At 43.4% G+C, this 23,932-nt stretch overlaps 1 protein-coding gene across 4 annotated transcripts in view; it reads right to left on the reverse strand.

The window, feature by feature from the left end:
• Cut (homeobox protein, cut) overlaps nucleotides 1-23,932 on the reverse strand; it is a 131,870-nt gene that overhangs the window by 41,814 nt on the left and 66,124 nt on the right. For all 4 annotated transcript variants that reach the window (XM_070663477.1, XM_070663479.1, XM_070663478.1 and 1 more), the window contains one exon: nucleotides 22,634-22,834. In XM_070663477.1, the coding sequence (XP_070519578.1) occupies nucleotides 22,634-22,834 (201 nt within the window). The remainder of the gene's footprint in view (nucleotides 1-22,633; nucleotides 22,835-23,932) is intronic.

The raw sequence follows: 23,932 nt of genomic DNA on the forward strand, positions 1-23,932 counted from the left end.
ATTTACGCGTTACGTTGAACACCGATTAAAGATTTTTACGCTGAGCGTCAAGCATATCGAGATATCTGAACCTTGTGCTCGATCTGTGAACTCATGACAACTCGAACTGAGACACTTAATTGGATAGGACCAATCAAAAGTACAAGAGATATACATCTCGGGCCGCATTCATCCACTTAAAACTAACTGCACGCCGGAGACCGTGAAAATCTCGATTAGAAAAGGCGGAGTCGAGCGGGAGACAACGCACTCGGCGCGGGGTCCCTACGATAATTTTAATTTTAATTTCGATCGAATCTCTGACACACCCTCTGCCAAAGTCATCCCTCGCGAGGTTAAAGAGCCGATTAAAAAAAAAAAATTTGCGCGATTTGCACGGGGAAAATGTATCTCATCGTGTTTCTCACCCTGATTCTTTTTCTCCTTCTCCATTCAAACGATGTCGCTTAACTAGATTTGAAACCTTACTCTGAGAATTCGCCTAACGATATGCACGGATGCATTAGGAAGAGAAATTAATTTCGTTGGTAGTAAGATTAAGAGATTCAATTGGAAATGGAAGGTAGGGGAGAGCAACTGACACTCGCCGAGCTCTCTTATTTTGATTACGTCGTCATTAGCTAGTTTTATCTCAACACAAAGCCCTATCTCGAATAAAGATTTTGAGGTGCAATATTTTAATGAAGATTTTAATTAATAAACAACTGCACTCTTATATTTTATAAACTTCGTTTTTCATATCGCTTTAATAACATATTTACGTTTCTGTTCTCTCTACGCATTCCTTTAAATCTCTAGAATTGTTTTTAGTATTGCATTGTTAAAACAGTCCATTGGCAATCAATTTATTGAAATGTCCAATAATTAATGCAATGATAATATCCGTGCGATAGTCAAGTCTAGTCACGTGTAAATCCAATAATTACACGAATAAGAGATGGCGAATTGCGAAAGCTATCGACATCAGAACGCGCATACCTGAAGCAGAAAATCGCACGGATCGTTCAATCGTTAATAATTGACTACTTGCGGGCATGCGTGCCTTCATCTAATTGCCTCATCCGCTTCGTCGAGCATCGCAGAGAATTTCTTCGGCGACACACAAATTGTCGATTGAATTGGTGATTGATAGTTCGCACGCTACGGAGGTAATTCTGGACGATTTCGTGGGACATTCTGCGATCGAATCGATAATTTCAATGCGAACAGGTATTCCAATATCGAGCAAAGATTCTCTTGTCAGCACGGCTAATCAACTAAGCGGCTCGCTTACATGTTTTATGCCTGAAATAAAATATTTTAACGGGAGATTCGAAGCAGTATTATTTTATCGCGTGACGTTGTCGTCACATATATAATGAATATTGGAGAATACTGCCACTAATTATTACTACGGTTGTTGTAATATTATTGATTACGTTGAATTGAAAGTCTAAAAATATGTAAGCCGTTCTAGATCTATTCTGTTTATACGTGGTAACGATCACCACGGGCGCCTTCATGTCAGTACGTTGTCGTAACGATGTTTTATAGATTTTTTGCGATGCATATATGACGTGGCGATCGTATGAGCGCTTATGTTTATTTCAAATGGCTGCTTGCTTATAGCTGCCTATCAGGGCAAACTTTAATACCCTTGCTAATCGATAGTTGTATCACATTACTTGGTCGCATTCTACGTGCGTGTAATAAAAGCTTCGAAATCGATAGACATATGTGTATCGCACGTTAGAAATATTTACGCTAATGAAGAAATCGGAGTTTCACATCGCGAACTGACGATTTAAATCAGTGGACAATGATGCTGTGCAATCATTTGTATCCCGCGCGTTCTTGCTCATTTATGGCGAACGTCGATCTTTACAAAATCCATTTGCGTGTAAAATTTTCGATTGTCACTTATTATCCCCGTTGTTTCGCGCGTATCGGGCTTTCGAATTGACAGCCTTCAATTAAGCGACGGCCAATCGTAATGCAAATAGCGCCAGGAAAATTTGCCAGATCGTATGAGGAAATACATTACACGAGGTTGTCACGAAAAAGTCAGATGCAGAAACGTCACCGGTTCATTCGTCATTGTCTTGCGCGCGGTATTTACAGCGGCGCTGAAAATATAAACGTGAAGAAACTCCACCCGCGTACTTGAGCTTAAATTGTAATTAGCCAGAAGAGCACGCGCCCGCCTCTTCTCGTGGAGATATATCCTTAATATAACAAAGTAGGGTACGTTATATGAATAACGCGCAATTATAGAATAAAAAAAAATAACCAGGCGAGATCGCGAGACGTAATCGGCCGGCGGCGATGATGCCGCGTAATATTGGCCGCGTGAAAGCGAGCGAAAATTAATTCGAATCGTCTATTTGCGGTGATCAATAGGAACATTCTTACACGGCACGTGTACGCGCTCACCTCACGTTTAAACGTGCGCTTTTACGCGTGCAACGGTCCATAAGTTCCGGTGCACGTGCTCTCGAGACGTTTACGTGACGTGTGCGAGCGCGACGCGTACATCGCTCTTACGTCGGACGTCTATCTGACGTATGACGACTCCGATTTATTCCCAAGCCATCGTTTAATTCCCTGCTAATGTCAATTTTCACAAAGTTCATTACGCCCGGTTAAGAGCCCGACAGTTCTTCTTCGCGATAATCGAAGGCAGTTGGAATTTCTGTCTAATTATCGATAGTCGAGAGATCTCTTCCTGTAGCGTGTGATAAAATGATTATAATCGTTATATTCCGGTACCGCGGTATCGGCACTTGATCATCGTCTACGCTGGATGGCCGGGAAACGAACAATCTTAATAATTGGATCAGCAATGTATTATTCATCGGATTATATTTATGCGATCTTAATTTTAACCCGGCCGTTATCACATCGAGCGCGATATGTATAAGTACAATTTCTAATGATGCAAGATACCTTTTCCTGCTCGTAGCAGTCGATTAATTGCTTCCTCGCATGGACTCACTTTTACTGACGCACAGAGCGGTAACACAATTAGTGGACGTTCGAAAGTTTAACGCGTATGAATGTGGGTTCTCTCCTTTTGACGACCGCGAAGGAAACCAAATTAATTTCGCACGAGCGATCGACCCGAAGTGATCGAACGCGGGGAGTGCGGCCAAGGGGCGCGATTTAAAAGTTTCTCTGTCAATCAACGGCAGCCGGGGTGTCTGCTGCGAATGGCTGGAAGGGTCGATGCGATTGATCCGGGGCTATCGAGAGAAAGGGTGGTAAGCAGAAGAGTGGATGGGACAACGGATTGTGCGAACAGGGCGCTGGTGGAAGGAGAAAGCCTTTCGGCTCTAATTGCCGTAATTAAATTCGAGAACTTACCCGATCCTCCACCGACCAAGATCTTACTCCGGATTTCAAATCGTTTCTGGGCTTACTCTCAGTATTGCCACGCGCCCAAGCGGATTATTTCCAGGCACTTTGGGGAGCTGTGTCGTCGCGCGATTGTTTTTCAAAAAAAAAAAAAAATCGCACACATTTACCCGAGGAGCTCGCGATTTCAATTAATATCTCTCAATTTCGCGGGCGATCTTCTTTCGCATTTTAACTACACGAATGCGACAACAGTTCTTTTATCATAACTTCCACATTTTTCATTGTTACATCTTGAATTCTTAATAAAAATAATGGCAAATACTTTTATAATGCATCAGATGCAAATTAATGGCGAATATTTTTCACACAGTGTCACAAATAAGCCAAGTGCACAGTTATCGTTGCGCGTATTGTTTTTGCACTTGTTTTCTCATTCGCGTTTCCGTAACTACGAGTTAATTTCTTGATCGGTCGAAAATATGTTATGAGAACGTTGCGTGTACGCAGTCGAATTTCAAATGAATATGATCGAGCCAAGGGTCACGGTTTAGAGACTGTATCGTTACTGGACCTTTCCATCCTTAATACGTACATCAAAGAACACAGTAACTTATTTTATTGGATCAAACGTTGACGCATGATTAGCCGAAATGTATAAACTTCTTTATTTCTCTATCGATAACCTCAGCTTCCCGCAACAAGCTCAATATCCAATGGCGCCGAATTTATACTTCCATATCGATAAGAAGTTAATACTGTGAAATAACTTCCGTATCGTAATATTATTTATGTAACTATTCAATGATAAGCACCGACGCGTTAATTAAAAATTTATAACGACGGTATAACGCACTGTTCGTTTTAAGTTTATTTTCTAGAAATTAAATTTATTATTTAATATTAAAATAATGTTTTATTAATTTTTTGCAATAAAATAAAATATTGTAAAAAGATAATTACATATTAAAAATAATAAGTAAAGTCTAGTAACAAAAATAATTAATTCGTGCGCGTCACATTATTGTTTGTCGCGAGCGCGGTATTTAGAGCCGTAATCATGTAGCAGCAAATGATTTTCGAAACAGTCACCACTGTACTTCGGAAAGGTTGCAGGTCATTTATTGCCCTCGTTCAAAAAGATACCCACACTATTACGCGCCATCCGTTGTACACGATTCTATCGTATCTCTTTCAGTTCAGGCCGATAAAGATTTCTTCGGGCTCTATCAGTGCGCACGAACATAAAGTAGTATGCGTCTCAATACCTAACCAGCGGCAAGTTATCGATCTATTCAAATATTTTGTATGGATGAGGCAATTATTGAATTATATAACTCGCAAATTATTGCTTAATACTCTATAAATTCAGACATTTGAGAAGATGTTGCAAGCAATGTTATATTTACGACTTGTCCAAGTTTATCGTTTATCATTTACCGAACTTGCGTCAATGTCTATTACAAAGGAAATCCTTCGAATAGTCGTGGACGCGAATACTTAATGAGAGACGTTGGAGAGGGTTGTGCGAGCCTTGTCAGTTGGACGCAGCCCGGAGGCGGCAGGCGATAAGCATTACAATCGCAGGATGGGTGATCATTGGCCACCTTTGTGCCACTCTGCAGTCAGATCGAATTACGATCAGTGATCTCTAGGATAGGAGATACTGGTGGTGGCAGCAACGAAGGGATTTCCAGAGGACCAACGACGCAGATTGACCCTAAGCAAATGACAAAGCGTGGATGCATGCCAGGGAGCAGGGAAAGAGAATCAGGAAATCCGGTTAGAACGTATAAGAAAGGAAGAGAGAGAGAAAGAGGGAGAGAAAGAAAGAGAGAAAGGATGAGTTTTCGAGACCGCAAGGGAAATACATGGATAAAGAGAGGAGAAAATGAGGGAGAGAAGGACATTTTAGAAGGGGCGGTATTCTAATGGGGGGAAGAGAAGGATAAGATTAGAGAGCAACTTTCTATAGTAATCTGTATGCTTTTCCAAATAGCTCACAAAAATCTTTCGGAGTTTAAATCAATTTATACAAAACAACGATTATAGTTAATAACGATATATTTTCCATTTACATCCTGCCGCGATTGCAGCTAAACGGGCAGATAAAAAAAAAAGGTCGATAAAAGAGATATCATTGTCTAAACGTTACTCCGACGTATCCCGACGCGGCTAATAGATTTCTTGAGGATTGTATTTTCGTGTGCGTTGGCATTGCCACTTCTTGTCATCAGAATTAACCCATTAACGCCCACCGTCGACTTCGGACTGCCAAGAGTAATTGACTCCGCCATAGATATTTGGATGGCTGCGCGGTACCCAACATTTGTCAAACAAGCTGAAAGTTTTGCTTCAACAAGTACCTTTGGAAAGGACAGAGAAATATTGCGACACGTCGCGTACATTTTCGCGAAATATGAGCGGCGCAAAGCGGCCGTTTGAAACGACGAGTCGGAGAATAATCAACGCGAAATGACGTAAAAGAAATCCCGCGCGTGGCGCAGAGCGAGCGACACAAGAGCGAATATATCGCGTTATAATTGGCACGCTACTACGTCAAAATGTATCTTTGCGACCCTTTGTTTCCCGCGTCCGCGTAATTTCTTTTCATTACCGATTTTATTGCGTTTTTTTTCGAAATTGTTCGCACGGTAAAATTCGTCTTGGCGGAGTACGATTTAACGGAGACGATATACTCAGAAGGAACGTAAAAAATAAGTTTCGAGTTCTACAGAGATCGGGATGCAAAAACGAAGTAACACGTGCTATCGCAGTACTGGCAATTGCGTCGGAAGAAAGCCGGTGATAATAAAAGGCAGCAATATTTAAATAAGATGGACGTTCAAACGAGACTGTCTTGCAGTATAATTTAACGTGTCATATCGTAATCACATTCTTGAATACGGTATTCTGTCACAATGCTGAGAGGAGGGAATTTAATTAACAATAACGCGAGTGATACAAATTGCGATGCAGAAAAGCGACTACAAATTGCACTCTCGCAAGGTGGAACAAACAGACGGAAGCGCAGCGTTGTATTTACACTTACGGCATTAAAAAATCTCCACGTTTGTGTCGCAAAGTAACGAACGGAAAGCGTGAGAATAACAAGCACGCGAGCAAGAGAGCGAATGGCAGTAGGGAGAATAAATGGTAGAAACTGGCGGGAAAGAGAAGCGGGGGAGGGTAAGAGAACGAAAGAGAAAGGACGGGGCGCCGGAGGGAAAGAGGTAGACAGAAAGGTAACAGCCGTCAAAAGTTGCCGAACTAATAGGACGATTTTCAGCGCGGAGCGTTTAATTAAATTAATTATATGCGCACCTCGCCCGTAATATAAATTGTGAGCAAGCGTCGAGGATGAACGCGAAGGGGGTGAGTATCGGGAGGGTGGCAAGTTGCAGCGCCGGTGCGGACGGGGGAATGCCGTCGTGCTGCGATCGCCAACTTTGATAGTTACATTTCATCCATCTATCCCAGATACATTTCCCGCGGACTGCCGCGTGGCAAAGTTCGGAATCGGCTAACGGCACCGCCGGCGAAACGATTGCCGAGGTTGCACCATACTTCCAGGCCCGCGTCTACGTATACACGTGCACGTGAATATGCGTTCGCCCGATAAAAGTTAAGCTACCGACACTCAAGACAATGGCGCTACCGCGTCTGTAATCTCCACGTGTTATCGCGCGCCGCGCTATATCCCGCGGCTCGGCCTCTCATGCAATTTATCCATTTAATGTCCGACACGCCGCAATCTATTTTCGCACGATGAAACTGAACTCTTTGATGCCCTCCGGGCCATCGAAAATTCATATTAGGATTAGGAACAGATAGCCGAATCGACATTTCTATCGCGAGAGGTCAGTCCTTTGTTGTGCCAAACCAGCGAAATCTAGATAAATTATGCGACAGAAATTTCAAATAGTACGTGCATATAGATTTTTAAAAGTAAGATTGTTCTCTTACAATCTTGCGTTATTATAATTATATAAATTTAAAACGTTAATGAATGCACAATGATAAGTATATTATAATTATTACATTTTAACAATTTGATTTTCGCTCATATTCGCGTCCATCACGATTACCACGAGTTACATCGAGGGTTATCAGTCTTCCCTTTGTCCATCGTTTCGGTCTCGAATCTACGTGCCTCCACGTCGATCTGAAAAGCTTTCGCGTTCAAGCGTCTGGCGTTCAAGCACGGAAAAGCGACAGACGGACGAAGGAGTCGCGGGCAAACCTCTACATGGACACGCGTACGTACACAGGCTTCGGGCACACGTGTAGATCAGAATGGGTAGATGCTCGCCTCCCGTATCTGCGTCCTCCCCACGATTTCTACATCTCCGCGGATAAAGCGGTAAGCGGACTCGCACATATACGCGCGCGCGTGTATGTACACGCACCTGCACACCCTCGAAAACAGAAGCAGAAGGGTAAAAAGCGAACTTTCCAGGCGGATGGCGATTCTTGCGAGCCAGACGGTAAATACATTTTTAAATAAGAGTTTTTTGCCCCGGCCACCCCGCGCCCTCCGCGCCCCGTCCCCCTTCTTTTCCCCGCTCTTCCGCTCGGATTTCGTCCCCGTATCGGGAATTATCCTTTGGTTTGTGCATTATCCTTCGGATCGCGGGTGGGGTAGCATCAAAAGGCATTCACGGACCGACCTGAGCTACCTCCACCTTCTCTACCTTCTGGCTCGAATCCTACGAACCCAGCGAACCCTCACCCTTTCGTCTGACTTGCGGGCGGGCATCACTACTTAATGCCGACGTAACTGTTTGGCGTATCCGCGTCGCGATTTTGCGTGTATTCTTATCCGCGATGTACGTTATACGTTCAACGATTCCGCCTAGAGTTCGTCGCCGCGATTGGCATATATCCGTACATCGACTTAAAAAGAGTTACAAATTTAATCGTGGGTCTATTTCCACCGCTCTTAAAAAATCGGCGAGATCAAGTCTCGCTTGATCCGCTCTGCATTGCACGTGCTCGAGCATGCAACATTCAGCATCTGAGATCCGAGTTCGCGTTGACGCCTCGTCGCGTCTTCCGTCCCGGTTTTTTGCTCGGCTTGTTTCCTCGCCTTTTTTTTTCATCCCACCGCGTCCTCATCGCTCGAGTTCAATTGTGATTGATCACCGTCGGTGATTGAGGATTCGAAATGAAAGCCTCGCGGTACAGCGGCAAAGACAAAAAGACGACAAAAAGACCGTCGCTCCCCTTCTTCCGGAATCAAACCACTCTCTCCCCTCCTTCGGGGCCACCCGCACTCTTTCCCCGCTGCCGATCTCTCTTAACTCCGCGCCTCTTACCCCCGACCCCGACCGCGAACGGAACGAATAATGGAGTAAAATTTATACGACTCCATATCGGTACGATAAAAAGACAGACAGACAGACAGACAGCCGAGCGAGCGGGCGGGCAGGCAGTGAGGCAGCACAAAGGAAGGATTAATTTTAAATATCATATACTTGTGTGCCGACGTAAAAGCGAAGGTGGAGCCGAGAGGGCTCCATCACTGAAAACGAACGACTGATAAGTTATGTCCTCATTGAGGCTCAATACAATCTGGCTTTACGGAGGGGAAGCTACGTATATGGAGCCACATCTCTTTCGCATAAAGAAAGACGCGGAAGGATCAAGCAATTTAGACTACAAAAAAAAATTTAGACTGAAAAAAGACAAAAGAATTTCCAATGATAATCCGTGATACTGATACTTTTGCCTGCAGTTCGTTTTTATATCCATTAACCGCTTCCGATTCCACTTGCAATTCTATAGCGAATGTAGTTTTTATTAATACTAAACATTACAGAGCACGCGTTTTTTATTCTCGCCTGTTCTACGTCAAAGAAAGTTTTACATTTAATAATTTTTGGCAACGAACTATGGATATACGTGCCGTACGTATCTTATTTGATACTTTAACCATCTCCCGTTTTTTTAAATTTAATTTAAATATACATTTAAACATTAATTTAGTTCTTTATGATAATTACGAAAACTACGAACGATTTATTTAATCGACGAATACCACGATGTATCTCTTTACAGATTCATGATACAGTAAAGTTAATATTTGATTAATCATCGATATGATATAGATGTATAATATATTAATTGTATAAGGCGCTAAATTGTAGTTGGCGGTCAGCGCTTGGAGCGCGGGGCGCGGGGCGCGGGGGACGTAAGTGTCGCGCGCAGGGGCAGCCATCATTCTCTCTCTTTCCTTCCCGGAGCTCGAGCAGTCACGACGTACGCGGAGACGCTCCGACTGTTCCCGCTGAAATATTTCTAATCGGTGGACCAAGACCCGTAATCCAGCGTCAGAAACCTTCTCCCATCGATCCTCCATACGCGGAAAACAGTTGTGACCATTTCCTTTGTTCCTAAAGTAAGTCTAATTGCCATTTTCGTCTACATTAAATTTGCGTCTTTTCGCGTCGTCAATCGGTAGAGTCGGAGCTTGGGGAAGCTAAGATTTTACGGGCGAGAATCGCAGCGTTTTCAGTAGGCATACGGTCGCGATAGCAGGATAGTAATAGTGTATTGAATATTGCCCGGGAATAGTTTGTACACCGCATTATTTTCGCAGCGCACGGGGACTCAAGAAGCGTAGGGCGCGGGGAGCGCGGAGCGCGGGGGACGAAGGTGTCGCGCGCAGAGCAGCCATCATTCTCTCTCTTTCCTTCTTGGTGCTCGAGCAGTCACGACGTACGCGGAGACGCTCCGACTGTTCCCGCTGAAATATTTCTAATCGGTGGACCAAGACCCGTAATCCAGCGTCAGAAACCTTCTCCCATCGATCCTCCATACGCGGAAAGCCGATGAGACCATTTCTTTTGTCCCTAAAGTAAGTCTAATTGCCATTTTCGTCTACATTAAATTTGCGTCTCTTCGCGTCGTCAATCGGTACAGTCGGAGCTCGGCAAAGCTAAGATTTTACGGGCGAGAACCGTGGCGTTCTTAGTGCGCATACCTTTGTCATAATGTGATAATGATAGTAGATAGAATATTGTCGTAAATTGTTTTATACAACGCGTTATATTTCCGTAGCTTTAGAGACTCGAGCAACGGCGTAGGCGCGGGGAGCGCGGTGAGAGGTAGGCATTTCCCCTTCTATTCTGTCCCCGGCGTTCGAGTAGGTAACACGCACCTATGTGGCTCGCGCGGTGTTTATGTTAAGCGCAAGGAATATCCCATCGATTGACCGGCACCAAAACACACGCATAGTGAGTTGTACATAATACTCGTTAAATAATACATTCTTTGAATAAGATATAAATGTTAACTGTGATTTAGCGATCGATAATATATACGTGTAGAGTATATGTACGTACGTATGTAATGCGAATACTTTACACAGATTAAGTGTAATCAATTAAAATGCAGGGTACTTAATTTTTATAATTTGCATTATTCGAAACATGCTAACCATTTAAATTGTTTTTTGTTTTAGATCCAGAAGAGGACTGAGAGGACTGTTCTGCCGTTGAAAAAAGATTCAACTTCCTAGACATCCTGAGAGAAGGAGGAGAAAAACTCAACATCCTGGACATCCTGAGAGGAGAAGGACGTGGTGGAGGAAGTGGAAGAGGACCAAAAAAATCATCCTGCTTCAAAGAAGTAATTCTGTGGTAAGTATCAGTTTTCTTTTGCACGTCATTACTAGCTTTGTTATTTAAATAATATACAACTAAATTTTTATTGGTTTAATTAAAAAAGTAATTAGAGGCGCGTCTAATTTTTTTTTTTAACGGTGGAAATTATTTTTAGCATATTTATAATTCTAAATTGATTAACAATGTATAATTTATTTGTTCACAGAACAGTGTCACTCGGTTGAGAATTTCGGAAGTGTCCAGTGCGCGGAAGGACGACTCCCATCTGAGAGGAGGAGCAGGCCCGGGACGGGCATCACGCTTCAGCGGAGCAACCCAAGGGTAGGAATCTCTTTTTTATTTTACAAAAATTTTAACTTTGTCGTTTCAACAACAGATTTTTTGATAATAGTTTAATACTTTATTTTTTATTATTAAATTAAAAAAAAATAATTACAATATTTATTATATTTGTTTCAGATTATTGCAGTAACAATACCTCCGCTGCTGCGCATCAAACTGGTGAGTCGCATGATTTTCATTATACCGTTATGGACAATTAGTTCTTTACATCTTCCGTCAAAATAGGATCATATCTCGGCTCGATTTACTTAACGCTCTAAATTTATTCACGTACGCAAATGAATAATTTATGCGTTGTTTTTTTTACTTCGGCAAATAAAGAGACGCGTGCGAATAAACAGAGAAACATTCTACGTCGGCCAAAGTGACTGCCGAAATATTCCGCTGAATATATAATTCAAGCGATTACGAAACTGTCACTGTAACGATTTCGGAAGGCCTTCGGGATAAAATGCACCAGCTACGTTAGATAGGATCAATGAATATTATTTACGAGTGCTCTCCACCCGTTTCTCATTTCACGGTCGGTGTTTGTTCGATTTATTTAATATTTCGCCGTTCGCGTGGCCGCGCCAAGGAATGCCTCGTTATTATTGCACTTTCAATTCTATATTTCTAAGTTTCGCGCAAACACCTCGCAAGTCAACTAACGATGCTTTGACATTCTGCCAATCGACGAGATACATATCTGGCATTCGACGTTCGAGCGTATGTACATAGCATATAATACAGAGTTTTATCGTCAGAAAGAAACGCGGCTGACAATACGCTGTTCTCCGCCGACATTTATTATTATAACCATCGACCCGTGACGAGTTGTCGCTTGAAATAAATTCATCGAAAAACGCGCCGTCGCTACGATGGCCATGAGAGTTACGTGCCGGGCATACGTGAATAAATGTCTTGAAAGCAGATTCTGTTAAAAATATGAGCATATTTTCCAGTAATTTTAAGATATAAAAATCTGGGCAGAATATCGTAGGTGAGATAAAATAAAAAGTGACGATATGGTTTAAAGCATCAAAAATGCTTTTTTTGGGACCGTCAAACGTGCAGTAAGCTAAGCATAGGAAGAGACACATTTGCAATCGTACGAGTTAGCACTTCGTGCTTATATGCACACGAACGTAGGAAGCGCGCGCTAGTTATTAATCATATTTTATTACATGCAATACTCGTTTCGAGTAAAGAAACTGGAGCTCGGCTATCAATTACGTGGAAGTTAGCGGTATCGATAATCGCAAACCGCGGAAACCGCTGCTCGTTATCATAGGAAGCCCGCTTTAGTCGGTTCGATCGTGATTCCCGTCGTTCAGGATCTGAATTCCCTTAGCAAGAAGCGCGCATCCCTTTTTTCCTCTCTCTCGCGTCTCGGATTTCAAGTACAATGAAATTATCGGCTGCCACGAAATTCGCCGTGAACTCGAGGCAGCCCCGGGGCGGCATGGGAGAAGTCCGCTCTCGCGAAGGATTAATCGTGAATTATCAATCGGCGGAGTCGAGTCGAGTCGAAAGCCAAAGGAGGAGCGAGCGAGATAGCGCGACGGGGAGGAAGAGGATATCCCTGCCGGTTGAGAGGGCCCGGAGGGCTTGCTGAACGACGTTTCTGGTTAATCGCGTTTGCGGAAAAACGGAGATAATTCCCGTCGTCCGTCTGGACGATGGAGGCGTGTAGGTTGTAGGTGGAGAAAGGTATAGGTAGGATATAACCGTGCGTGCGAATCGTAGGAGAGGAACGAGGGTGGAGAAGAAGGAGAGTGAGAAGGAGGGTGTCGGTGCAGGAGGGTAGTCCACCACCTCTCGCATGTACGGCGAAGGTGGGATTTTTTTATATAGATGGATACATACACGCACACACACGCGCGCGCGGAGAGAAGGCAGGCAAGAGGATGAGGATGAGAATGAGGATGAGATAGGGACTGATATTCGCGGGCACACGGAATTTTTAACTAGCCCGGGCAGCCTTTAGTCGTTCCGCCGCGAAAGCGCAGCAGAAAAGTTATGAATCTAATTTTCAGCGTATTTGTGTCTCGGCCGCCCCCTCCGTCGTCCCCTCTGCCGCTTCTCCGGCTCCCGCGTCCACCCTTCGTCCCATCGCCATCGCCACCAGGAACATCTATATCAATCCCTCTCCCCGCATGTGTCTCTATCTCGTTCCCATTCTCTTTCGCACTCCTCTCTCGCTCTCTCGTTCGGAGTCTCCACCTACGTCCGTCCGTATATACCTCTCTTCCGTCGTTCGCTTTCGCGTAATAAAGCTCGCGCGCGCGGCTTCGTTAGGTTTTTATCTCTCGGAGAAAAAAAGAATTAATTTCGAGAGACGCCGCCGTTTTTCTGCCGGTACTCTCTTCCGTTTCACGTGCGCGAACGCGCGTTCGGGACGTCGACAGGAGAGCTTCATCCTTTCGGTATTATCTTCTTCGGTGAGATTGGAAGGCGATATTTGGCTGACCAATAGAGAAAAGTGTCGATCGAAAGAAGGCGGTGAAAAAAAAGCGAATTCAACTATCCATACGATTTTCCACGAAACGATCGTGATATGAATAACTTTGTCTGCGAAAAATTTTCCAACATTTAGCAAATAATCGCAAATTAAAAATACGATAGCTTTATTTCTCAATGCAGCTTTTGAGGCGCATATCAATTTTATTATCTCATTTTTGCTCTTCTTCGTGTAATAAAATCTCAAGAAATATCAGTCTTAAGATTCGCGCTTTTAGAAATGTAGAGATATGTCACATTTTATTTTCAGTAATGTATTTTTATATATTCTTCATTATTTTTCAAGTATGCAATTTTAGCAAGGCGGATTAATTATATGTGCAAGTGATAATTTTATATAAAATAATAAATAGAGTGAGTTAAACTGAAAATAAAATAAGTCACATTTCTTTACAATAATTCTTAAACATAACACCAGAAATCAGAACTTCTTTCAACAATGCCTATAATGACCCTACCTATGGCACTCGATAATAAGCACAAACGCTCTGAAATTACTACATAGGACCGCAGTGTATAGTGCAAGAAAGTCTGATACATCAAGTTCGACTTGACTAGAACTATGCACGCCGCGCGCAGTAATAATTTAACGGCGCAAACGATCGCGAACTTCACAATCCTTTGATCGGCGCAATAGAGACCGGCATATTTTGCGGTGTATCGTCTTTGCGGATCGAGCACGTAATTTTCAAACCCGGCTTAGTCACGGTTGTGAGTAATAATTCCATCTGGTAGCTACTTTCCGTCGTGCACCGACACACGTAAACCCCGGCGGGTGTATAGACACGTAGACACCCACACACCAGCATATATCGCGTTCCAGATCGACTTGACGTGCACGGGGCCAAGTCATGACAATACGCCATCGCGGCTCGTTTCTATAAATCTCCTGTGACCCGATAAGAAAAGATTGCCTACCGATGAGGTGGCCGAGCGGCCCGCCACCCTGTCCGACCTCCCTCCCGCCCGACAACCATCCCCTGTGTAAGCGTGCTACCTGCAATACACCTCAAGCGCGCTCGTGTTGACGTTAAATCGAAGGGCACGGGCATTAACTGTCTCCTTTCACCTCCACCTTACCTCACAGCGCCGACCGCCACCCCTCCTCCCTACCCCTATCGCAGAGTCTGTAAGTTCGCGTGCTCTATCAAGTATATTTAAAACCGTAATTACGATACAATCAGCGAGCCCCGTGACCAGATACAGATCTCGATGTGAAAGAGAGTATGAGGTCGATCGATCGGTTCGAACTGGAGAACCTTTTTTAAAAAGCTAAGACCGAAGGTGCAGAAGGGTGAGCCTCTCTGCCGTTCGCTTTCTGCGTTTCCCTCCGCTTTACCGCCGAGGTAGGCGGTGAGGAAAACGGACTCCCTCCGACTGCGGAGTGCGAAACAGACGCAACTACGCATCGCACACACGTGTACACCGTCCGTGCGCGAATCGGAGGGGCGCAACGAGTTTTACACGTCGCGCAAAAGTTAGTTCCTAATTATTCAGATTTTCTAATTAATGTTTCAGCCGACGATGATGGAGCATGCCGGTCGTCTTTCCTCTCCCTCTTTTTTCCTTTACCGCGTGCAACTCGAGGGAGAGCACGGCTATTCCTGATTGCGCTCACGGGTTAGGTGATATAGATCGAGAACGTTGCCTACGGATAATTCGCTTTTGAATTATACGGAAAACGTTGATGCAACAAAATGTTTGCCCGCGTTTAATCAGACTAATATACTGTTATCAATTGGTATTAAATGATATTGAGAGCAAATTAAAAAAAAATATTAGAAAAATATCGCGATGACGTCGAATCAAATTGCAAATATCGTATTCGAAACATCGATGCCGGCAACTGTAATAACCGTGAAACTAACATTTAGATCGATCACATACGAATTTTCGAAGTAAGAAAGGCAAAAAAAAAAAAAAAAAAAACGGGCGTAAGCGAATGCGTTTTATCACGAATTCATACATCTTGTTCTATTCGAAACTCGCGAAATGAATATTTCTGACGATATTGGTTTCTCTTAACGTTCGAAAGAAGCCGCGAATACGGCAAACACCCCACTGCACCTCTAACTCCACGTCATTTTCGCTTGAGTGCAAATACTCTCAGATTTTTGCCAGACTACATACTCTCTTTCCCTTTTAGTCCTTTCGACCGGCCAGTGCGCTTGAGTCGAAACCCTCGAAAGCAACCGCGAATCCCTTCTGCGAATACCGCAAGGTGAATCCCCGACGAGACATACGGATATGATATTTAAAAGAAAAATTATTACATTTTACATCGCGCTTGTAAAACTGACGTCTGTAAAGCAATCCGTTTCTCGAGTTAACGCGCGCTGTGAAAACTTTTACGGTTAGTTTTTTTCATCAATAAATTTAAACATTAAATTACAAATTTCTAGTTTCACCGACGATTGATAGATCCGTCAGTTCAACGTAAGTCTAATCTGTTTTATGGCGCATGGCGCCACGGATACTTCCCGGATAAGTAATGCCGTATATCCATTATATGTATAGCGTGTACATACAGACACGTAATCGTCGTGCCGGAGGCATGATAAAATTTGTCGTTTTGTTCGAGCCGCGAACCCGATTGTTTGTCGCGCCGTATCGCCGTGTATTGCGCAGTCGATTGTTCCTTATCGCTCTAATTATCAGCAAATCTTCCTATCAGGGTAAATATGGTAATATTGTTATGGATATACTCTCGCGGGCCTATCATTGGCGTTACTAATATGGCGTCCGATACCGATATCTCGTTGTTAATTGCGACAAACGGACAAGGTTCCGATTGGCTCGTACGAAGAAGTCTGCGATGATGAGATAAGACTCGAGCAGTTAGACTTGAGAATCACGTAAGAAGCGCGGAGTAAATTGTAACTTGTCACGTAACGCAATATTTAAACAACAAACGTATCATTACACGGATATACCTCAAATGTTTTAATATTTGAATTGTGGTACATGTTTTCAATTTTTTTTTTTTTTTTTTGGTAGCTTTAATTATCTGTCCTCTTAATGAGTACTCAAACGTTTGCAATTTTTAATAATTCGTCACTAATGCGAACTAAGAAAGAAATAGAAATTCCGCTTCAGGCAGCTGGTCATCTAATTTATGCCTTGCACGTTTAATATTAAATAGAGCACAGACAGTGTCGAAAATGTGGACAAATTAAATATAAAACTTTAATCCGGATCACGTTTAAATGTTCAACGCTTGTGCTGTTGCGTCCACTTCGAGTGGTACAGCTACTTTGGCGCGATATTACGAACGAACGAAGATACGGGAAGAAAGACATGTTCTGTTGTGCCTTTTGCACGAAACGACCGGCTCGGTTGTTCCAGTGGTAATCTCACTTCGTAGGACGACACGCGGGAATAGGACATGAGAAGAAGAAGCGCGGATAACGCTCTCGGTTATTTTTCGATCCACCCCCCCCGCGCTCGGTACATTAGCCAACGTGTTTTGAAACACTCGCCGAGCGTATTTGCCTTGGCACGAGTATCACGGTGTCTCTTTCATCTCGCCACGCTGCCAGAAGTTCCACTCTTCTTTCCCTCCGTTGCCGTCTCTTTGTCACCCCTTGAGAGTCTCGAGACTCGAAAGAAAACGATCCGAAATAAAATAATTCGGAACTCCGCGAAAGACTCATCTGACACAACTCTCAGAATCGTAAAATCGGGCATTGCTATTATTATTACTATTATTATTGTCACCGAATTGACAGATATCCGAGGGGGCATTATATATATTTTTTTTAAATTATAATTGCTAGGAGAATGAATCATTCGTCACGTTACAACGATCAAATGACTCGAACTTCCACTATGCCTTTTGGCAGCAATCACTGTCAATCATTAGCGCGCACCGCGTTTGCGTTGCCCCGAGATAATCGGTGAAATATTCGAGAATCGATGTGACAGCCAGATTGAATAATTAATAATTTCCAATTGCAATAAATGCAAATTAAATTCGTGTCACGTAATTATGTAATAATCATATTTTCCGCAATTTAAAATTATCGTTCGAAAGAGCGAAAGATGTTTTTTTTTTTTTTTTTTGTCACGTATTTGCTTGGATGTAAAATTTTCCAGCAATGTCAAAATGTTTCTGTGAGGTTTACGCGAGGCCCTAATTTGTCATCGCGTCTTGATAAATCACGTTGAAACAGCGATTCTCTTTATTCATTGATCAAGAATGCCCATGATAACTTGACGTAATTACGACTGGAGACTCTCGGCACGTGAGACATTAAGGACAAATGAATATCTATTACAAGTTTTAAAGCTGCCAGAGATTTCTGGCGTTTAATTAAGATCAAGCAGCTGCGGGAAGTAAGGCGACCGGTGACGCGACAAAATACTGAAGATAAGTACAGCAACAAAATAGCGAGAATTTAGAGCCGCAGCCGTGACGAATTCAATTTGTCGCCGCGACACAAGCTACACAAAGGCCCCGAAGGCCTCTCTGCCACCTCGTGGTGGAGCGTATGTTATCATTGTCACTATATCCAATTTCTGCGGCAACAGGGACAAGGAGGCAGCGATGTTGATGGAACTCAAAGACTAAACATTGAGAACATTTCCGCTATTGTAATTTATTATTCGCATCGAGAGATAAATCTAGATGAAACATCTCAAGTCACTTTGTATGCACTTACGGCAATTATATGCGCGGTGAAAATTCCGCGAATGCTCAATAGAGTGTCTTGCCTCGCGACTGAAAAATGTAGAGAAATGTCAACGCCACCGTTATCGCGACAGTTTAAGCAGTGCAAACATTGCCGGTGCCTCGCGTTTCGTTGAGGGACCTAATCGAGGATTCGTGAATGCTTGCTACCGTGCCATCAGCTCGGGCACGTTTGTCCTACATCGATACTCATCGTTTCGATATCGTCCGGCGGTGGTTACGCGACAGGAAGCGGAAACGGAATGAATCGCGGACGGTCGCTTATCGCGCCGCTTTATCCATCGCGCTAATTTTTATTATTGCCGTGTTTATAGGATGTTACGCGGTCGCCAACAATTTTAATATCTGGCCACATCCTATCCGGGAAAAAGTGACTTTCGTCTAATAACATGCCGATATCGCGTCCGCTTGTATCGGATTTAAATCGAACGATAAGCACGCCGATAGATATCGCAAGCGATACGGGTGACGCGTAGACTTAACGGTGCCGAAAATAAAGAAATCCCGGGTTTTCGGACGATCTCGTTTGAACGTTGCTCGCGCGGTTCGTGATTCAGATGCGCGACGGGAGTGATTTATTTTCGGCGGAGCGAGCGAGACGCTTTCCGGAACGCATGATTTAAATGCGCGATGCGCGAGCCTGTCTTCGGGGGTGACGGACAGGGTACCGCGGGGACAGCGTGGATCGCTTACAATGTCTTGTTGAAATTACAGACGTGCCGTAACAGAGTTGGTGGCCGAAGTTACGATTCGCATATATAAGATCGGTAGGTCTAAAATATTAAGATAATAAGTCGTAGAAATAGATTTGCAATCGAGAGTCATCGCCACTTTGTTCCACGTTTCGTAGGTAATATATTTGCAGCGCAGAAAAAAAAGAAATATGAAACGGAATATCATACGCGTGCACGTAGAGGGAATGTCGTCTTCTAGCAATAAAATTATTCACAATTGAGAGCAAGGTTTATGGAATTATTATATCATATGAAATATTTATTAATGTCAGTAAACAGGTATCAGATATCTAAAACTGCTCAGGGAGTAAAGACGATATCAACTGCAGCGATATATACATTGACGCACGTGTCTGATAATTATCGACCCGTCATAAACTAACGTACTTCCGAAGTCTCCATAATTCATGGGCGTACTCCCGAGTATCGCGCAGTTACCTCACTCTCTGAGATACCCGTTCTTATCCCCCCCCTCCCCCTTTCGAAGACACTATCGCATTATTTACTCCTCATTATCGTCCTTAAATCATTCCGCCGCTCGGTAGGGACTTGAAACTGCCATTACCTCTTTTTAATCGACGGATAATAAAAATCATTCCGGTGCTCTACGGAGCGCGATGGCTTCTCAATAAAGACATTGTCCGCGAAGCAAATTCTTATCCGTTAAAAGGCGCCGCCAGTGAGAAGAGAACGCGCGCCATCCCCTTGCCGTTCTCGAAACAAGGGGATGGACGAACAAGAACCAAGGATACGACGTTGACAAGAGGGACGGGATCGGAGATTATCGGCTCCGGGATTACAACAGACTCGAAGCCTTCGAAGCAAACGATTTTCCTCGCGCGGGGACAACGGGGCCTAAAGGGACGGGGGGAAAGAGACGCAAAGGGAAACGGAGAAAGAGCGGACGGTGGTTGTAGGCGACAAAAAAAGAGGAGTGGTTGTTATTGGCTCTAAGGAGGATACTTATTGAACTCTTAGCGGCGTTTTTATCACTCCTTTCTCACGCGCGCACCGCTTTAAGTGTTTTTGGCTTTGTTTAAGAACTCGTGCATCCATCCTCCGCCACCCTCCTGCTCGTCGCCGTTTTCGCCCCTCTCGCATTATGCGCCCTTAACAGGTTACGCTTCCTCCCACCGTTTTCGCCACACTCCTTTCCCTTTGCCGCAAGATTTTTACGGGCTCGACCTCCTTGCACGCCGCTTCGTAAACCACGCAAAGTGCACGGCACTAAAGGGTGCAACTACCACTTAGGCTCTTCCTGACCACTTCCGGGGAAAAAAGGCTTCGAGTAGCGGTAGATAACTCGTATTCCATATTACCTCTCGAAGATTTATCGACTTGAATAGCCCTGTATACCTTGTTCAACTGGCAGTTTTATCTATAGAACGCTCTTTTTTTTTTCTGTAGCTTAGAACAGGCGAAAGAAAAGTTTATTTTTTAATTTTTTTTTTAACTAATAAAAATGTGCGCATCAATATTGTGCCCGCATAATTACTAATTTTATCACCAATAAAATAAAATAAGATAAAAAATTTTAAATGCACAATAATTAATACAACGACATAATAGGCATACACGTAATACATGCTAGGACAGATACGATATTTTCGTCACGCTACGTACATTCGCATATAATCACCTACTTGCAATTAATCGACTTTAATTGCACATCAGGCAGAAGCGTAACGGCATACCGCGCCGATGCCTCCTGTCCCTAGATAAAACGAGACCCAAGAAAGCAGAGCCGCCCGTACGAGACGACCGTAGTTTATTAGGTCGAATATTTGGCGGTAAAAGTGAGAGATGACCGTCATTATCTCCATTCATCCGTGTCACGCGGCAGCTGCACGCTGCAGCCCGAGATTGCAGCGGGCAGTTAGACGAGAGCAATGTTGCTCGCGCAACTTCTCGGAGACGCGAGCTTGCACGGCCGTCGCGGCTATTTTTGCCCGAAAACGAAACCGCGCGAGCGCACGCTTTTCTCCCCGGGGTTATTTACCCTCCCGATAAATATACGATAATGTTATCGCGCGGAGATTCCGAAACCGCGGGCCGGCGAAATCGTAATAAAAGATCCGTGCCATCGCCGCGTTCAGACGCTTTAACGACCCAGCCGAGCCGTCCGCGTCCGCGCGACATGCCGTTCGTCGTTACTAAATATATGCCGAGATGCACCTATTCAATCGGACGGCGACGGTTAATGGACGATGCTGGAAAGCGATACGATGCGAGATTCCCGGCGCACTACAGCTTTTCTAAATTGACTTCGTTATCTATTTTGATAGAGCTGATCGAATATCATTAGTCACGTTCGCTACTTATAGCTGCGGGCGAGAGTTCGTGTAGTTTTGCGGGAAACGCGACGTGGTAATTTGAAACGTTTATCGCGAATCTAGGTCCCGATCGTGTATCTTTCTCGGGAGAAAAATGCCACGCGAGAGTTACGAAACGGCTCACCCGAATTCATTACCTGCCGTTTGTATGCCAATCACGGCGCCGCCTCCAAACGCGACTCGCCATGTAAGGCTTTTGTCTCTAATTTATTCCAATCTACTTATAAACAATATAATTTCTGAAGCACATGTAAGAAGTAGCATGAATGTCGTACAGAGAATTAACCCGATCTTCTTTAACGATATTAAATGTAACATAATATTTATTATACTTTACTGAGGCTTATTAAGATTATACTTTTAACAAGATTTTTATTAGCATTTAGATGAAAATTTGATTATGCTTTATATATTCATATTTTTCAATATAATACCGATATAGATAAAATTCTTAATAATTGATTGCAATTTATCACGACAGCTGACTTTCTTCCCCGTATATTATTTTATACCGAGATGCATGATATATCCAAGTAATTTTTGAAAAATTATCTACTTCACGTGGCTATTAAATTTAAAATGCTTAGATTAGGGAAGTATTGTTTGAAAATTTGAATGGCGATAACAATCTATTACGAATAGGTGAGTGTCAGACATGCGTGCGGTGTACGAACGTGATTGCGTGGAACAGAATTGTGTAGGCGGATAAAGAAGGTGAGGGACAATAATCCACGAAATGCGCATATCGAACACGAGCAACGTTAGTCATTCACCTCGACATGCCGCGGCTCACGCGTGTCTGCACACAGAAATCGCACTAGCATACACGCGGTGGTTTTGCACGCTCTCCCGGTTAGTTAAGCCGTGCGATCGCTCGAGAAGTGAACGACGATATTGTCAATTTTTTTCGCGAACCATGATCCGTGTCTGTTAATTACGCGACTGTCTTATTTATCTACCGTCATTGATAAAATAAAATAAATAGGAAAAGAAAAGTTGAAGATTACAGTAATTCGCGTAGCAATACGCGAGAGCGTTTTAGTAAAAGGATTCAAGTTTGATCTAACGCACCTCTTTGTCTTTGGCCTGCAACTCTTGCTCGAGGTTGCTATTCGGCGTCCTTCTGGGATTGCTGGCATCGTGTACCTGTTGTTGATCGCTTCCCTGCGGAGGCTGAGACAATTGGTGTCCCTCAGTCTTAGAATTGTTGTCATTCGTTGCGGCAAGCTGTTCTTTTAGCGCGGCTATTTCTTTCTCCGCTGAAGTTGCTCTCTGTAACAAACGAAGGAGACGATAATGAGAGTTAATATTCGTAATAGCATTTCAATTATCTCGGCGAGAATTAAAAATCGCGTTTTCAATTTTTCCGTCGATTCAATCGAACAGGCGAGGCGAAGATAACATTATGTTAAATTGCAAAACTGATTCGAGCTTGTTTTAACAGTATCGCGTAATACAGACGACCTCGCATTTTTTATCAACTTTACTGCTGTAAATACTTTACGCCGCAGACATTTCGCGGTCTTATTTCGAGATTAATTAATAGAAGAAAAAAATAATCACCGTTCCCGAATTAATAACAATAAACGGTAGTCCCGTTTACCGAGATATGGGTACTTTGTACCTCGCACGAAATTGTACTCCATTTCGCTTTAAAGAGGTTTAATTTTGCAACGCAGTCAGAGATTTAACGGCGCAGACGATTGCGCTTAAGGTGTGCACGCTGCGCAAATTTTTCACGGCGGTCGGGATCGTTAAATTACCGTTGCGGAGCCGTGCGACGCGAAATCAATCAATTCTCGCCGGCTGCACCTAATTTCGCGGCTACGAAAAGCCGGCAAAAATAGAAACGACAGCCCGTTGAGCCGCGCGCGAGGCTTGCTTTGATATTCTCAGCGCAGGAAATAGTAAGCTGGCGTCGCAGTTTCTTTGATCCCGGACATTGTATCGCGCTTGGTCATTTAATAACGCAATTCTTTATTACCGGAATTCGGACGGCCGCTCTTTTACGTTAAACCACCTGCAGGTACCCTGTTAAAAATATCGATTTATTAATTGACTAATATAAAAAAAGAGTTATCTTTTCTTTTTAATTTTTTCGCGTACCACATATCAGTAAATTACATTACTGCGTTAATATTTTCGTACGTTTAATTATATTACTTAATATTCGTGGAGTAAACATCGTTGCCTCTAATTCCTAGCATGTTAGTCGCAATAATTAGACTACCTACATGTCGGAGCGTTTCTGCATTTCTGCCGAAATCGCTCGTGCATATCGATATGTAAAAGAGCACTGTTCCGTCGTGAGCGACGAAAGCGTGTTTCTCAGGGGACTATTAACGACGAAATACTTTTGCCGACTATATC

The sequence above is a fragment of the Cardiocondyla obscurior genome, linkage group LG11 (assembly GCF_019399895.1).
Source record: "Cardiocondyla obscurior isolate alpha-2009 linkage group LG11, Cobs3.1, whole genome shotgun sequence".
Classification (NCBI taxonomy): domain Eukaryota; kingdom Metazoa; phylum Arthropoda; class Insecta; order Hymenoptera; family Formicidae; genus Cardiocondyla; species Cardiocondyla obscurior.